The 18,279-nt window shown below is 36.1% G+C and overlaps 2 protein-coding genes across 2 annotated transcripts; both read left to right on the top strand.

Moving 5' to 3' along the window:
• The first annotated feature begins 604 nt into the window (after positions 1–604).
• Positions 605–1,546, top strand: LOC105995089 (olfactory receptor 510-like). Its single transcript, XM_013028756.1, has one exon. The coding sequence runs from the start codon at positions 605–607 to the stop codon at positions 1,544–1,546; it is 942 nt and encodes a 313-aa protein (XP_012884210.1).
• A 10,541-nt stretch (positions 1,547–12,087) lies between these two features.
• Positions 12,088–13,029, top strand: LOC105995086 (olfactory receptor 502-like). Its single transcript, XM_013028753.1, has one exon. The coding sequence runs from the start codon at positions 12,088–12,090 to the stop codon at positions 13,027–13,029; it is 942 nt and encodes a 313-aa protein (XP_012884207.1).
• The last annotated feature ends 5,250 nt before the right edge of the window (positions 13,030–18,279 follow it).

Genomic DNA, 18,279 nt, shown 5'->3' with positions numbered 1-18,279 from the left:
GGAACAGGCAACAATATTCTAGGCTAAATATTTGGCATATACCCCTTGTTATGCAACCATGAGCTGGTTAAATATTCATCAGCAGACACTGCTAACTCAGATCTACATGATAAAGATTATAATATGGTTTCTGGAACATGCAATAATCATAGTGTGTAACCATAATTCCGTAGGATTGTAATTCTTCCCTCATGCTTACCATTTAGAAAGCATGCAAAGGTACATGAGCTGCTACCTGAGCCTTCCTTGCAACAGTTTTAACTACCTTTTTTCCTTCAAGTGCACTCAGTTGTCCTTGTGGTTATATTCATCTGGCTAGCATTTTTATTTGGATTTAATGTCACATATTGTATACATTGAAGAACATTTAAATATAAAGTTAAAGAGACAATATAGGATAGTTTTTTGTGGGTGGTTTTGGAAAATTCATCTTTAAAAATATAGATGGAATCCTAAGTCAATGCGAATATGTACAGGTGCTTACAATATATACGATGTTATCAATGGCATTGCATGTATGTTAGTGAAAATGAAATCAGTAAATTTATAAACTTTTGTATATCTATTCATCCAAGATTTTTCTTGACAAAAGCTCCATTGTCTCATGGATTTCCTGGTCAATGGCAACCATACTGAAGTGACAGAGTTCATTTTATTGGGCTTAACACAAGATCCAGTCCTTCGAGTCATCCTCTTCATCATCATCCTGTGCATCTACCTGGTGACCATAGCTGGAAATCTCTGCACAATCCTTCTCATCAGAGTCTCCACTCAGCTCCACCACCCCATGTACTTTTTCCTCAGCAATTTGGCTTTTGCAGACATGGTGTTTTCATCTTCTGTCACACCCAACATGTTGGTTAACTTCCTGGTGGACAAAAATGTGATCTCCTACCATGGATGTGGCATTCAGCTGGATACAGTTGTTCTCTTTGGGGCAGTTGAGTGCTGTCTTCTGGCTGCCATGGCCTATGATCGCTTTGTAGCCATCTGCAACCCACTTCTGTATTCAACCAAAATGTCTACACAAGACTGTGTTAGGTTACTTATAGTAGCTTATACCAGTGGGTTTCTAGATGCTTCCTCCTTTACCATTTCTTTCTGTTCGTTTCGCTTCTGTGGACCCAATAGAGTCAATCATTTCTTCTGTGATTTTGCTCCCCTACGTGAAGTTGCCTGTTCTGAAGGCAGTGTCCTTGTACTTCTTTCCATTTTGGCTTCTGGCTTCGTTGTTGTCTTCACAGTAATTGTCATAGCTATCTCCTACATGTACATTTTTATCACCATCCTAAAGATGCGCTCCACTGAGGGACTTCACAAGGCCTTCTCTACCTGCACCTCCCACCTCACTGCAGTCACCCTATTCTATGGGACTGTTGCATTCATTTATGTGATGCCCAAGTCCAACTACTCCACTGACCAGAACAAGGTGATATCTGTGTTCTACATGGTGGTGATTCCCATGTTGAACCCCCTCATCTATAGTCTTAGGAATAATGAGATTAAGAGTGCTCTAAAGAGAGAGCTTGGGAAAAAAAGATTCTAGGAAGGTCTGTTATTTTTTAATCTTTACTATACAAATAATAATCCACAGATATATCTAAAAGAAAAGTAAATCTCTGATGTTTTCTTGCATTTATTGATATGCAACTATTCATGGTGAAGCACTAAGTAAACATGGTGGTAGTTTTCAGATCCTATAGTAAATAAGAACATACACTTTTTTCATAAAACAAATTTGCTAGAAATCAAAGTTTTCATTATGTTTTTGAAACCATGCTCACTACTGTTTATTTGGATTGTTAAATCTTACTATAGTCTAGATCTTTAGTTAAGGCCAACAAAAGTTACTTCAGTTATGCCTCCTTGTGTCCTACTGGGTAATGATGGAAGTATTCAGCAGTTGAGCTAAGTGGGAGTTCTTTGGCTTATGGAGAACAAAGTATCAATGTGTATTGTGGGACTCCAGTTTATTCTTCTTTAGCTTGCTTACTGACCACATGGGTGAATTGTTTTGTCCTACTAAATCCTTACCACAATGTGCCATCAAAGAAACAGAATCAACTTATCAGAGACTAAAGCATCTAAACTTGTGTGCCAAGGTAAATTGTTCATCTCTATAAGTTGGTTATGTCACCTATTGTCTACAATTATGGAGAAGTGACTACCCATATTCCAGTCACTTTATTGTATCAATTACAACACCAACTTATCCTGAGATTAACCTCGTAGGTATGTTTATGACTCAGTAGACTTTAAGAGAAATGTAAGGAGGAAACAGAAAGAACAATTCTTGGAAACCTCTTTTTGTCAAAAAAAAAAATCTTTGGGGAGTGTCCTTTGTGATACATAACATTCTGCTCTGTGTTCCTAATCTCTTGCTCCAGTCAAATTATGGGGTCCCAAGAGAAAAACAGAAGGAACTATCACTGATGGAGCTGTGAATTACACTTTCTGTTCTAAACAGGTGAGTCCTTCTGCTAGCTAAAGCAGGAAGTTCCTGGGTTTCTAAAGACTGAATGGAAGAAAAGCAATTTCCAAGAAAAGCATTCAGTTTATAATGTGATGACAGTGAGACTTTTACAACTAAACCTTTAGATTGATGTCATGGACTGACCCACATGCTACTGACTTGGTATTCCTGCCCTTAACAATTGTTATTACCCCTAGAGACACCTTCCATCATTGTATGGTATCAATAATCATGTATATGTCTTTTCTTCTCCCCTCCTTAAAGTATTTCAGAAAAATATCCACCTAATTTGCTGTTAAAGTCAGAGGTATTAGTCTTTTTATTCATTCACCTCTTCTTTCATACATCTAGAAAATACATTGAGTGTTTCCTATTTTCAAGAAACTGTTTGTACTTTTGATGCTACATTGACAAATAGTCAAAATGGAATAGGATAGGATAGGATCCAGACAGGAAACTTAAAGCATACAATTATAAGAAAGGAATCAATTTCATTGAGAAAGAATAAACCGAGATAAGTGTGAGAGGTTGATGTGCCAGGGAAAGGAGTGGTCAGTGCAGGTCTCAGTGACCACTAAGCACCAGAGCAAGGATGCCAGGAGGTGCGGACAGTTCATATTGATCATTGTACCATCTCTCTACAGGGTTGAGAATGTAATATCCCACTCATATACGTGAAGTGTAGTTTGGGTTGTTTTAGTTAAATCTATGTTAAGCACAACTAGTACAAATGATGAAATGTTAAGTATATCTTAAATATGATATTTGAATTAAATAAAGTAAGGAATTGCATTACCAGACAATAGGAGAACACAGAAAATATACGTAGCACTGAGGTATTCTTTTATGACAACAGAACTTTACAAGTCATAAAACTGTCATTAACACAGGCACTAGTACGGCTGTAGATTTTTTTTTATTGTTTTACTATAACAGGGCCAAAGTAAAAAAAAAAAAAACTAGATGAGTGTACTGTGAAAATTTTGATTGACATACTTCCCATATATCTTCGGGATAAAGGAAAATGGAAATAAATCACACCTTGCGCAGATATGCAGCCATAAAGCTCTAGGAAATCACAAGTCTTCAGATAATTAAATCTATAAAATGAGCAAACATATTATCTCATGGTAAAATGAATATGCAAACAAATAACCAAAGCTGTAATTAGTTCTATCAGTTTAATTAAGATAAGCATGTCCAGCTCAAAGAAACCAACACACCAAGGAGGAGAACCAGTGGAAACAATGGAAACAGAAATACTTAATTTAGAATATAAGTATATGGTAATCAACACAGTCAATATTACTTTATTAAAAAGGGAAAGAAGGCACAACCACTTCAGTTCCAGAGTTTCGGAGATTCCAAATTAGAGTTTCTGTGCATCCTAGGCTGAAACCGGGGGCCCGGGGGCTGTCACAATGACATCACAAGAACATCTTGATATGCAACTATAAACATTGTGCCTACCATTTGGACGAAAATGAGGAATGAAATAAAACAAGAGGCTCATGAACATTCAACATAGATGGGGAAAGAAGAGAGAAAGAGGAAAGAAGAATTTGATAAGACTAATTCTAATTATAAAACTCAGTGAGTTTGTAAGCTAATTTGCATATAGTAGAATATTAAAAACTATAAGGTGTACATTTATTTCAATTAGTTAGAGAAGAATAGTAATATAAAAAACAGCACATAAAAAGGAAAATAATTATAAAATTAATAACAGAAATTGTTTAAATAGACAATAACAATACAGTGAAAGAGAAAATAAATACTTGTTTTCTTACCCTGATTTTGTTACCTTTTATCATGTAAAAATAAAATGAAAGTACAAAATACAAATAGCCAAATAGGGAAGGTCAAAAGAAATACAAATACAGCTTTTACAGCTATTTTTAGGAATACAAGTAAATGTAAGCACTTGTATGTAATAATTGGTAACAGGTAAACTGAAGAATTTTTTAAACGGAACTAATTCAAATCAACTGAAACAGAACAAACCAGCAGGATCATTTGATAATTAAGGAATTTAATTTGTATATGAAAAAGAAAAATGCAGATAGCAATGCCTTACTTTTAAATTTTATTAAGTATTAAAAAACATTCAATGAAGTAGTAATTACACTCTCATGTAAGTTCATTGAGACTAACAAGTGCAGATTTCAATTCAGTAATAATATTTGAGATTTCTCAATACTAAAACCCAACAATCACAAACGAAAATGCAATTATAGTCCAGCTTCATTTTTATGAAAATAGACAAAAATACTTCACAGAATATTAGCAACCTTATCCGTTTATGAACTCCATAAAGTACTAATATGAGATTAGGTTTATTCTAACAAAAACATGTGGATTAATTTGAGAACCTCAAGAGAGAAATTCAAGTAACTAAAAGGAATTAATCAGAATTTGCTTAAAGTCATAAAATTCTGTTAATTTGTCTTTCCTAACGGAAACAAGAACATCATCAGGCCTGTTAAATGCCATGCAGTTCAGTGTAGAATTGTGGGCAAATATACTGTTTAGTATTTCATACTAGATTATAGGAGAAAAAAAAAATCCTGAACTTTATTTTTGAGAAATGTGCTACATGTTGTATGGTCAGTACCAGAGCCTCAGAAGAACTGTGTAATGACTTCAGTTCATTTAAAAATGTTATCACACTCCCTAGTGTCACTGTATTTGACTTTGGTATCCTGGTACTGTAGATACATTTATCTGAATCAGGGAAGGGAAAGGGAACAACCGAATGGTGAGACAAAGAACAAGGTGGGAACCAATGCAACAGCAATGTTCACAAGACAATATGTTGGAAATAATCTGTACAACTTGGGGGAAGGGAATTAGGGAGGAAGGAAAGTGGGAGAAAAATGAGGGAAGAGGTAACAAGTTTGACAACAAATGTACTCATTACCTTACTTATGTAACTGTACATTACCTTGACAATTAAAAAAAAGTTATCACTATGGACTTTGACTTTTCAGTATTTACATTTTCTTTGAAAAAAGTATTTTACTAAACTACATAAATATTAACTAATGAGGTTATCCAAAATACTATGCGTGTGTATTTATGTACTTGTGTGTGTGCGTGTGTGTCTGTCTGTCTGTTTGTCTGTCTGTCTGTTCACATGCTGCATGGGGAAGGGCAGCAGTCATGGGTCTTAAACTCAGGGCCTGAACACAGTCCAGAGCTTTTCTGATCAAGGCTAGCTTTCTAACACTTGAGCCACCACTCCACTTCCAGCATTTTTGGTAGTTAATTGGAGATAGGAGTCTCACATACTTTCTTGCCTGGGCTAGCTTTGAACTTGAATCCTTAGTTCTTAGCCTTCTGAGTAGCTAGAATTGTAGGCATGAGACATCAGCACCCAGCTGAAAATATTTTATTTTGAAATAATAAAAATAAATAAACCAGATATCGTTTATCCCATTAAAAATGTAATAGAATACATCATTGGGAGAGTAGATCAAACAGAAGAAAAAATACTAAGCTCTTAGACAGACTACATTAATATACAATATTAGACATAAAACACAAAAAAGGAATAAAGAGGAATGAAGAAAGCTTACAAGACACTTGTAAGAACATTAAAAGGACGAATGTCTCAAGAGAGAGAAGGTCGTTAATCAATGCATTAAAGATCCCCTTCTTCACCCTTCACCATTTCATCCACTATCCAAAAATCACACAAGGAACTGAACTAATTTTGTGGGCCTTCAGGGAATTTAAGATCCAGAGTAATATGTTGCAGTAAACACTTTTGGGGGAAAGAAACTTTTAAAGAATTTTTAGCAAATTTTGTTTTACAGTAACAGTTTGTTCTTAATCATAAACTTAATGAGATTTTATCATAGCACTTCAAAACTCTTAGTTGGTACATGATCTCAAAACAAACCATGCTTACTAAAAATTTCACAATGGATAATTATGTATCAGTGATTGTAGAACCACCTCAGAAAGTCAGTTTACTTTTAGGTATAGTTATAATATTTTTTCTATAATGAAACTTAGAAAATAACAGACCTGACTAAGAAAACACTGTCCTTCCAAGCTCTCTCTTCAGAGCCCCCTTGATCTTATTATAACTGAGGCTGTAGATGAGTGGGTTCAACATGGAGAACACCATGATGTAGAACACAGCTATCACCTTGTTCTGGTCAGTGGAGTAACCAGATTTGGGCATCACATAAACAAATGTAACTGTCTTATAGAATTGAGTGACCTCAGTGACATGGGAGGTCCAGGTGGAGAAGGACTTATGGTGGCCCTCAATGGAATACATCTTCAAGATGGTAATGAGAATGTAGATGTAGAAGATGGCTATGACAATCACTTTGACCACAAGGAAGGAGCCCGCAGTAAAGTGGAAAGAAGTTTGAGGACACTGTCTTCAGAAGAGGCAACCTCAAGTAGAGGTGCAAAATCACAGAAGAAATGATTGACTCCATTTAATCAAAAAAACCTACTGAAGAAAAGAAAGAAAGAATTCTATAAAGCCAATGTCACACTTATCCCAAAACTAGGTAAGGATCCAATAAAAACATAGAAGAGAACTACAGACCAATTTTTCTGATAAACACCAATGCAAAGCTCTTCAATAAAATATTAGCCAACAACAGAATCCAAAACCAAAAACAAAATTGTACATTATGACCAAGAAGGCTTCTTCCCACAGATGCATGGCTGGTTTGACATACGCACGTCAATAAATGTAATTCACCTCATCAATATATTCAATGACAAGAACCATATGATCGTCTCAATACATACAGAAATATCCTTAGACAAAATACAACATCTATTCATATTAAAAGCTTTAGAGAAACTACAAATAGAAGGAACATTTCTTAAAACAATAAAGGCTACATATGACAGACGAACAACCAACATCATAATAGATGATGAAAATCTAAAACCATTTCCCTGAAAATCAGGAACAAAGTAAGGATGCCACTCATTCCAGTCATCTACATTATAGCTCTGGAATTCTGGAAAAAGGATTCACATAGGGAAAGAAGAAATAAACTATCCCTATTTGCAGTTGGTGTGATCTTATACCTAAAGGATCCAAAAAAAACTCCACCCCCAAACTCTTAGAGCTGATCAATCATTTCAATAAAGTAGCAGGATACAAAAATAACCCACCAAAATCTGTAACCTTTCTGCATGCCATCAATGTACAAACAGAAAAGGAAATAATGAAAATAACCCCAATTACGATAGTCTCAAAAAAAATAACTTAGGAATTAACCTAACCAAATATGTAAAAGATCATTATAGCAAAAACTATAAAAATCTGAAGAAAAAACTCAAAGAGGACACCAAGAAATAGAAAGACCTTCCATGTACATGCATAGGTGGAATTAATATTGTGAAAATGGTCAAAATGCCAAAAACGACATACAAATTCAATGCTATCCCCATGAAAATCCCAATGATGTTCTTTACTGAGATAGAGAAAACAATCCAAAAATTCCTATGAAACAACAAAAGACATAGAAAAGACAAAACGATTCTAGGAAAGAAAAAAAAAGAAGCAATGAAGGAGGCATCACAATATCAGATATCAAGCTCTACTACAGAACCATAATAACAAAAACAGTTTGGTATTAGCACAAAAATTGACTTGAAGATCAATGGAACAGATTAGAAGACCCAGAAATAAAACCACATACTTACAGTCATCTGATATTTGACAAAGGAACCAAAGATATACATTGGAAATAACATAGCCATTTCAATAGTTTGTGTTGAGAAAACTAAGCAGCCATATGCAGAAAACTAAACGTGGATCTGCGCTTGTCACCATGCACTAATAGCAATGCAAATTTAAACAAAGATCTCAACATCAAACCAGAAACTCTGAAATTACTGCAAGAGAGAATAGGAGAAACATTAGATCTTATAGATACAGGCAGGAACTTCCTGAATAGAGTCTCTGGGGTACACAGATAGGAGAGAGACTGGACAAGTGAGATAACAGTACATTAAAATAAACTTTCTGGCCAGGCACCGGTGGCTCATGCCTTAATCCTAGCTACTCAGGAGGCTGAGATCTGAAGATCATGTTTCAAAGCCAGCCCGGGCAGGAAAGTCTGTGAGACTCTTATCTCCAATAAATAACTAGAAAACTGGAAGTGGCACTGTGGCTCATACGGTAGAGCTCTCACCTTGACCTGAAGAGCACAGGGACAGCGCCCAGGCCCAGAGTTCAAGCCCCGCAACCGACAAAAAGAAAATTTTTTAACAAAGTTAAACTTTCTGTACATCTAAGGACATAGTTACTAAACTAGAAAAATAGCCAACCAACTGGGAAAAGATCTATGCAAACCATACATGAGAGAAAGGCCTAATATCCAATATATACAAGCAGCCCAAGAAACTAACCCTTCCCAAACTTAATATATCAGTTACTAAACGGGCAAGGGAGCTAAGGAGAGACTTCTCAGAAGAGCAAAGAATGGCAAAGAAACACATGAGAAATACGCATCATCTCTGGCCATAAAAGAAATGCAAATCAAAACAACCCTGAGATTCCACCTCATCCAAGTTAGACTGGTCAACATTTTGAATACAAACAAGAAATGCTGGTGGGGTTGTGGGGGAAAAGGAACCCTACTGTACTGTTGGTAGGAATCTAAACTAGTACAACCACTCTGGACCACAGTCTGGAGGTTCCTCAAAAAACTAAACATAGACCTATGATCCAGCCATACCACTCCTAGACATCTACTCTGTGCATCATGAACCAGGATATAATAAGGACAGCTGCATACCCATAGTCATTGTCACATTATTCACAATATGGAAACAACCCCAATAGCCCACCATAATGAGTGGATCCAAAAAAATGGAATTTTATACAGACATTGGAAAGAATAAAATAATGTCATTTGCAGGGAAATGGATGGAACTAGAACAAACCATGTTAAGTGAGGTAGGCAAGATCACAGAGACAAATGGGGCATGTTCTCTCTGATCTGTGGAAGTTAGATATAAAATGCACTGGCATATGACAAATTACACAAGATTCTAGATACTCACGTACAGTGAGACCAAAAGAGTCTTAGGAGAGAATCACAGGGTGCAATACCCAAGCTCTCTATATGTGTATATAAAATGATATACTGAAACAAACTCTAAAAATATGGAAACAAAAGACTTTTTATTAATTTTTTTCTTTTTCTGTGTTCTCTACCTTATATATAATATATTCACAGGCATATGTGTGAGAGTTGAGAAGAAAGCACAAAGTCCAAAGAAAAATTACAGCAGTGGACTGCACTGGATATTGATCAAAGTAAAATATATACCTCATAAGTGGAGATGGGAGGAAAGAAATGAAAGAATGAGGGAACACATGACACTGTACAAAAGGACATTAACTTATCACCTGATGCATGTAAATGTGACCCCTATGTATATCACCTCTATAACAACACTAAAATAATTTTTAAAGTTAATGTTATTATTTAATTTCAGCAATTTAGGACCATTTCTTAATCATAGGTCTCAAAGTAAGCTTGGAAAGAATATATGTCTATAAGATAATTCATTTAATTAAACTCTTGCAAATATTAAAGTTTTGAGATGCATGCATGAGCATCTACATAGAAACAAAAGAATAAATTGACCACCAGAGAATTGATAGAATCTTGGAAGACCAGTTTTGTTGTAGTGGGAATTGAGTTGTACAAGAACCACTCCAGAAGATAATGCTTTCCAATTCATAGATAAATCTCCAGCTTCATCCGGGATTTCTCCACAAGGGAGAACTAAAGTGTTTTTTAAAATGATATAACCACTATGACTTTGTGTGACTACAGAATGATGAGTGAATTCTCCATTCAAGATGTAAAAAAATGGATTTTGTTCATTAATTTGGTACAAATTTCACTTACTATTGGAGAAAATTTGACTCCATAAAGTCCACAGTTCATGCATGTAGAAACATGGCAGTAATCAAGTAATCAACCAAACAGGTAGTGAATGATTTGGGATGACTTGCTCTTTTTACATCATCAGTTTCATGTGAGTAATGAGTTATAATTCATTGCCAGGATTGCTCGTTTACTTCACTGTAAGAAATACACATGATCATTTAAGCACTGTTGTCGGATTGTGTCGATATTTAAATGTTGTTAATTAAATTGAAGACTTTTCAATGTAAAACTATGCAAAACTTTGCAGAACTACTTTGTTTATCCACTTGATTCCTTTAGAGTAGAGTAGGTTTATAAAAATGTGTATATATATATATAGATGTATATAGATATATACAGAAGATATGGAACATCTGGATCAACCTGGGAACAAGCACAGAGATCCTCCTTGAGTTTTTTCATATATACTTTACATAGCTATATATTATGTTCAAAATGTCTAGACTTTACACAAAAAAGGACCATTACTATTATGATAGAAAATGATTTATTTGAACGGATCAACTTTAATTTGAGCTAGGTATACAGTGATTTTTGCAGAGGCATTGCAATGGTAATTCAAAGTATATAAAAATACTATTTTCTGTTTCAAAAGCATGGAAGTTTTTAATCAGTTTTACAAGTTTGCAAAGGAGTAAGTAAACTCATTGATAACCCTAACCTAGAATTTTTTGTTTTTGGTCCAGTCGTGGGCCTGAACTCTGGGCCTGGGTGCTGTTCCTCAGCTCTTCAGCTCAAGGCTAGCGCTCTACCACTTGAGCCACAGCGCCACTTCCGGCTTTTCTTTTTTCTGCTTATGTGGTGCTGAGGAATCGAACCCAGGGCCTCTTGCATGCAAGGCAAGCGCTCTACCACTGAGCCACCTTCCCAGCCCCCTAATTTAGAATTTTTATCTAGCAGAGTATCAGAAACAAATTTACTACATCTCAGAAAGGGTTTTATTTAACTGATAGCTAAGTTGAATTGTAAAAATATCTAGGAGATACCCTAGTATGTTAGCCTGAAGAAGATTAAGTGAATCTAACTTCAGTTTACAGCTAGGTAATATGGAGTGCTTATAACAACTTTTCATTATGATTCAATAAAGAAATGAATAGGCAATCAATCCTCAGGGCTGAATATTTGGGATTTACCACTTGCTATCCAACCAGGGGCTGGTTATACATTCATTACCAGACTCTGCTAATTCAGATCTACATGATAAAGATTACAATATCATTTTTGGAACATCTAATAAATATTATATGTACCCATAGTTCAGTAGGGATATAATTCTTCCTTCATGCTTACCATTTAGAAGGCATGCAAATAAATATGATCCTTCCTTGCAACAGCTTAAACACCTTGTTTCCTTCAAGTACATTTAGTCATGCTTGTGGTTATATTCATCTGCCTAGTATTTTTATTTGGCTTTAATGTCACATATTATACAGATTGAAGAACATTTAAATGTAAAGGTTAAGAGACCATCAAAAATAGAAATTTGAAGATGGTTTGGCAAATTTCAGTTTTAAAATTATACATCTTTGCACCTAAATGTGCAAGGATGCTTGAATATGCTTATGACGACATTCCATATGTGTTAATGAAATTGAAATTAGTACATTTATAAACTCTACTCTATTCATCCTAGATTTGCCCTGGCAGCAGCTCCATTGTCTGATGGATTCCTTGGTGGATGGGAACCATACTGAAGTGACAGAGTTCATTCTACTGGGCTTAACACAAGATCCAGTCCTTCAAGTAATCCTCTTCATAATCATCCTGTGCATCTACCTGGTGACCGTATCTGGAAATTTCTGCACAATCCTTCTCATCAAAGTCTCCACTCAACTCCATTACCCCATGTACTTTTTCCTCAGCAATTTAGCTTTTGTGGACATGTTCTTTTCATCTTCTGTCACACCCAACATGTTGGCTAACTTCCTAATGGACAAAAATGTGATCTCCTACCATGGATGTGGCATTCAGCTTGGTACAGCTGTTTTCTTTGGGGCAGCTGATTGCTTTCTTCTGGCTGCCATGGCCTATGATAGGTTTGTGGCCATCTGCAGCCCACTTCTGTATTCAACCAAAATGTCTACACAAGTCTGTGTCAAGTTACTTATAGTAGCTTACACTGGTGGGATTTTTGATGCTTCCTCCTTTACCATTTCCTTCTGTTCCTTCCACTTCTGTGGACCAAATAGAGTCAATCATTTCTTTTGTGACTTTGCTCCCCTACGTGAAGTTGCCTGTTCTGAAGACAGTGTCCTTATATTTCTTTCCACATTGACTGCTGGCTTCATTGTTGTATTCACAGTAATTATCATAGCTGTCTCCTACATCTATATTTTTATCACCATTCTGAAGATGCGCTCCACTGAGGGACGCCACAAGGCCTTCTCCACCTGCACCTCCCACCTCACTGCAGTTTCTCTATTCTTTGGGACCCTTACATTCATTTATGTGATGCCCAAATCCAACTTCTCAACTGACCAAAACAAGGTGATATCTGTGTTCTACATGGCCGTGATTCCTATGCTGAACCCCCTCATCTATAGTCTTAGGAATAATGAGATTAAGAATGCTCTAAAGAGAGAGCTTGGTAGGAAAAAATTCTAGAATGGTCTGTTATTTTCTAATCTTTACATGGTAGTAGCTTTCAAATTCTGTAGTAAATTAGAGTTTTCTAATACGTTAGGTATATAAAACCTCACTAAATCTATATTAAGAACATAAACTGTTTTCATAAAACAAACTTCTATGCAACTCTTTATAAAGTTTTCTTTATGTTTTTGAAATGGTGCGCACTGGTTGTTTAAATCTTACTGTAGTCAGGTTGTTAAATCTTACTATAGTCTAGATCTTGTTAGGTCAACAAAAGTTACTTCAGTTGTGGCTCCTTGTGTCTTACTGGGTGGTGATGTAAGTATTGAGCTAAGTGGGAGTTTGGATAATTGAGAACAAAGTATAAAAATGTATTGTGGGACCACAGTTTGTTCTACTTCAGTTTGCTTACTGATCACATGGGTAAATGGTTTTGCCCTACTGTGTCCCTTCCATAATGTGCCACCAATGAGACAGAATCAACTTATCAAGGGCTTGTGTCCCGAGGTAAACTGATCATCTCTATAAGTTGGTTATCACCTATTGGCTACAATAATGGAGAAGTTACTAGATATAGTTCAATCACTTTATTTTTACAAAGTTTTTTATTTTGAAAATACTATACAGAGGGGTTATAGTTACATGAGCAAGGTAATGAGTACATTTCCTAGTAAGCATTGTTGCCACCTCTTTTGTTTTTCCCCTACCATCCCTTCCCTCCCACCTCCACAACTACACTCCCCTTCACCACTATCCTCCCCAACCCCTGCCGGCTAAATTGTAAACTTTGTTTTTCAACAGTCTTGTACATCTCATTGCTACAATGGGTCAACCTGTATCCCTACTTAAACATTTTGTTTTCTCCCTTCCCCTCCCCAAATTATACCGACATCATATAGAGTGAAAGCAGGGGTTATTGTGTGGGGGAGGGACATACAAAGCAACAAAAAAAAATCACATGGTTCCTTATAAATGCATCAGAAAAAATAGCAAGAAAGAAAAAAAACATTTGTGTCCCTATCTTTGACTTCATTTCGTTTAACTTCACCTTATCTGATCATATGTGCATAGCTTTTGAACTTTTCTACTTGTCCCAGACATATACTAGTTATTGCAAATGAGGGAAACCATGGGACCTATATTTCTTTGGGCCTGGCTTACTTCACTTAATATAATTTTTTCTAAGTCTCCATTTCCTAACAAATGGGGCAATGTCATTCTTTTTGATGGAGGCATAGAAATCATGTATATATATATATATATATATATATATATATAATCACATTTTCTTGATCCATTCATCTACAGAGGAACATCTGTGTTGGTTCCATATCTTAGCTATGATGAATAATGCTGCAATAAACATAGATGTGCTGGTAGCTTTAGTATGATCTTGTTAGTGATCATTCGGGTAATTCATGTGTCTATTGGCCATTCTTATTTCCTCTTCAGAGAAGTTTTTCTTTAAGACTTTAGCCCACTTATTTATTGGGCAATTGTTTCTTTGAGGATTTGTTGTTGGGGGATTTAATTTTTTATTTCCAAGTCTATTTTAGATATGAGACCCTTATCTGTTGTATGGCTAATGAAGATCTTCTCCCAATCTGTGGGCTTTCTATTGATCTTGCTAGCTATGTCCTTTGCCATGCAGAAACTCTGCAGCTTCATGCAATCCCATTTGTCCAATCTTTCTTTGATTTGTTGTGCTTCTGGCTCTCTATTAAGAAAATTTTGGCCTGTGCCAAGGAGAGCTAGGGTTTCTCCTACTATGTCCTGTAATGTTTTCATTTGACTACGAGGACTTTGGTCCATTTGGAGATGATTCTGGTGCAGGGTGATATATAAGGATTTACCTTTAGTTTTCTACAAGTGATTAACCAATTTTTCCAGCACCATTTAATTTAACAAGGCACCTGAAGCTCCTTGAAAAGGAGCAACAAACTAAACCATAATCCAGTAGATGGAAACAAATAATTAAAATTAAATCAGAATTAAATGAATTAGAGTAAAAAAACATAGAAAGAATCAACAAAACAAAGAGCTGGCTCTTCAAAAAAGTTAACAAAATTAACAGACCCTTAGCAAATCTTACAGAAAAAGAAGAGAACACACCCAAATAAACAAACTCAGAGATGAAAATGGAAACATCACCACAGAAACAATTAAGATTCAGATATTATATGGGAATATTTCTCAAACCTTATGCTAATAAGTTTGAGAATATTAAAGAAATGGACGAATTTCTAGCAAATATTGACATAACCAAACTAAACCAAGATGACTTCAACTAACTTAACAGACCCATATCAAGCATCAAATAGAAAGAGCAATAAGAGACCTCCCAGCTAAGAAAAGCCCAGGAGCAGATGGATTTAGAGCTCAATTCTACAAGGCCTTCAAAGCAGAACGCATACCACTACTCCTCCAACTCTTCAATGAAATTGAAAGAGAAAGTTCACTACCGAACTTATTCTATGAAGCCATCATAACCCTCATCCCAAAACTAGGCTGGGACTCATCAAAGAAAAAGAACTATAGACCCATTTCTTTGATGAACATCGATGCAAAGCTTCTCAACAAAATTCTGGCCAATAGACTTCAACAATTCATCCAAAAAATCATACACCACAATCAAACAGGATTCATTTCAGGGATGCAAAGCTGGTTCACAGAATACACAAATCAATTAATATAATTTATCACATCAACAAGAGCAAAGATAAGAACCACGTGATTACCTCAATAGATGCAGAAATAGACCCAAAACCCCTTTATGATGAAAGCTCTGGAAAAACTAGCAATCCAGGGAACATTCCTCAATACAATAAAGGCTGTATATGACAAACCTACAGCCAGCATTATACTTAATGGCAAAAAATAAAGCCATATCCTCTAAATTCAGGAATGAGACACTTACCTTCAATTCAGTATTACAATGCCTCACTACACCAATAAGACAAGATGCAAACATAAAGAGGATCCAAATAGGGAAATATGAAGTAAAACTCTCCCTCTATGCAGATGACATGATCTTGTATTTAAAGAATCCCACGGACTCCACTCCTAAGGTACTTGAGCTGATTCAAAACATTGGCAAGCTAGCAGGGTATAAAATTAACCCTCAAAAATCAATGGCTTTGGTGGTGTGGGGGAGCGGAAGGGATGGTAAGGGGAAACAAAGAAGGAGGCAACAATGCTTGGTAAGAAATGTACTCATTATCTTGCCCATGTAATTCTAACCCCTCTTATGGTATTTTTACAATTAAAAAAATAGAGTTACAACTAAAAAATAAAAACAAAGCAAAAAAAATCAATGGCTTTCTGTATGCCAATAGTGAGAAGAGCGTAGCTGAATTCAGGAAAGCAACTCCTTTTGTAATAACCCCACAAAAAATAAAATACCTAAGAGCTAACTAAAGAAGTGAAGAACTTCTACGATGAAAATTTTAAAAACCTGAAAAAGGAAATTAAAGCAGAACTAAGGAAGTGGAAAATACTCCCATGCTCCTGGACTGTTAGGATTAACATCATGAAAATGGCAATCCTTCCCAAGGCTGTCTACAAATTCAATGCCATACCTATCAAGATCCCAACCTCATTCTTCAATGAAGTAGGAGAAACAACCAAAAAATTTATATGGAGTAATAAAAGACCCAGAATAGCAAAAACAATCTTTTTTTGTTTTGATTTTTGGTAGATTGTGGGGCTTGAACTCTGGGCTTGGGCACTGTCCCTGCACACTTCAGGTGAGCACTCTACCACTTGAGCCACAGCGCCACTTTTGGTTTTCTAGTGGTTTATTGAGATAAGAGTCTCACAGACTTTCCTGCCAGGACTGGCTTTGAACCATGATCCTCAGATCTCAGCCTCCTGAGTAGCTAGGAATATAAGCGTGAGCCACCAGCATCCAGCCCGAAATTTTTTTAATAAAGAAAAGACCACAAATCAAATAAAGTTAGTACAAATGGGATTGCATGAAACTACATGCCAAAGGACATGATCAGCAAGATCAGTAGAAAGCCCACAGATTAGGAGAAGATCTTCACTAGCAATACAATGGACAAGGACTTCATATATAAAATACACTTAGAACTCAAAAAATAAAATCCCCCAACAGCAAAGCCTCAAAGAAACAACTGCCCAATTAATAAGTGGGCTATAGGCTTAAAGAGAAACTTCTCTGAAGAGAAAATAAGAATGGTCAAGAGACACATGAAGAAATGCTCAACTTCTCTAGCCAAAAAAGCAATGCGAATCAAAATATTGAGATACCACCTTACCCTAGTTAGAATGTCTATAATCAAGAACTCTAATAACAACAGATGCTGGAGGGATATGTCCAGAAGGGAACCCTATTGCATTGTGGGTGGAAATGTAAACTTGTTCAATCACATTGAAAAGCAGTATGGAAGTTCCTCAAAAGACTCCACATAGAGCTCCCCTATGACCCAGCAATTCTACTTTTGGGCATTTACCCAAATGATCACAAACAAGGCCATACTAAAGCTACTAGCACAACTATGTTTATTGCAGCATTATTCACCATAGCTAGCAGATATGGAAGCAACTAGTATATGTCTAGGACAAGCAGAAAAGGTCAAGCTATGTACATATGACCATATAAGATGATACTAAGTGAAATGAACCCCAAGATAAGAACACAAGAAGTTTTATCTTTCTTGCTGTTGTTTATTTTTGGTAGGGGGGGGTCCGATCTTGGGGCCTGAACTCTTGGCCTGGGCACTGTCCCTCAGCTCTTCAGCTCAAGGCTAGCGCTCTACCACTTGAGCCACAGTGCCACTTCGGGATTTTTTCTTTTCGCTTATGTGGTGCTGAGGAATCGAACCCAAGGCCTCATGCATGCAAAGCAAGCACTCTACCACTGAGCCACCTTTCCAGCCCCTTTTGCTGTTGTTTTTAATGTATTTATAATGTACCATGTGTTTTTTTGTTTCTTTTGGTTTTTTTTGTGTGTGATTTTTTTTATTGTGAAAATACCGTATGGAAGGGTTACAGTTACATAGGCAAGGTAATGAGTACATTTCTTACCAAGCATTGTTGCCTCCTCTTTTGTTTCCCCTTCCCATCCTTTCCCATCTCCCCCCCACACACACACACACTGCCAAAGTTGTAAAGTTCATTTTTCTTTTTTTTTTTAATTTAATGTTTTTGTGAACATACTGTACAGAGGGGTTACAATTACATGGGCAGGATAATGCATACATTTCTTATCAAGCATTGCAGCCTCCTCCTTTGTTTACCCTT

The sequence above is a fragment of the Dipodomys ordii genome, unplaced genomic scaffold (genome assembly GCF_000151885.1).
Source record: "Dipodomys ordii isolate 6190 unplaced genomic scaffold, Dord_2.0 Scaffold113, whole genome shotgun sequence".
NCBI lineage: Eukaryota > Metazoa > Chordata > Mammalia > Rodentia > Heteromyidae > Dipodomys > Dipodomys ordii.
This window is presented reverse-complemented; position numbering and strand designations above follow the sequence as displayed.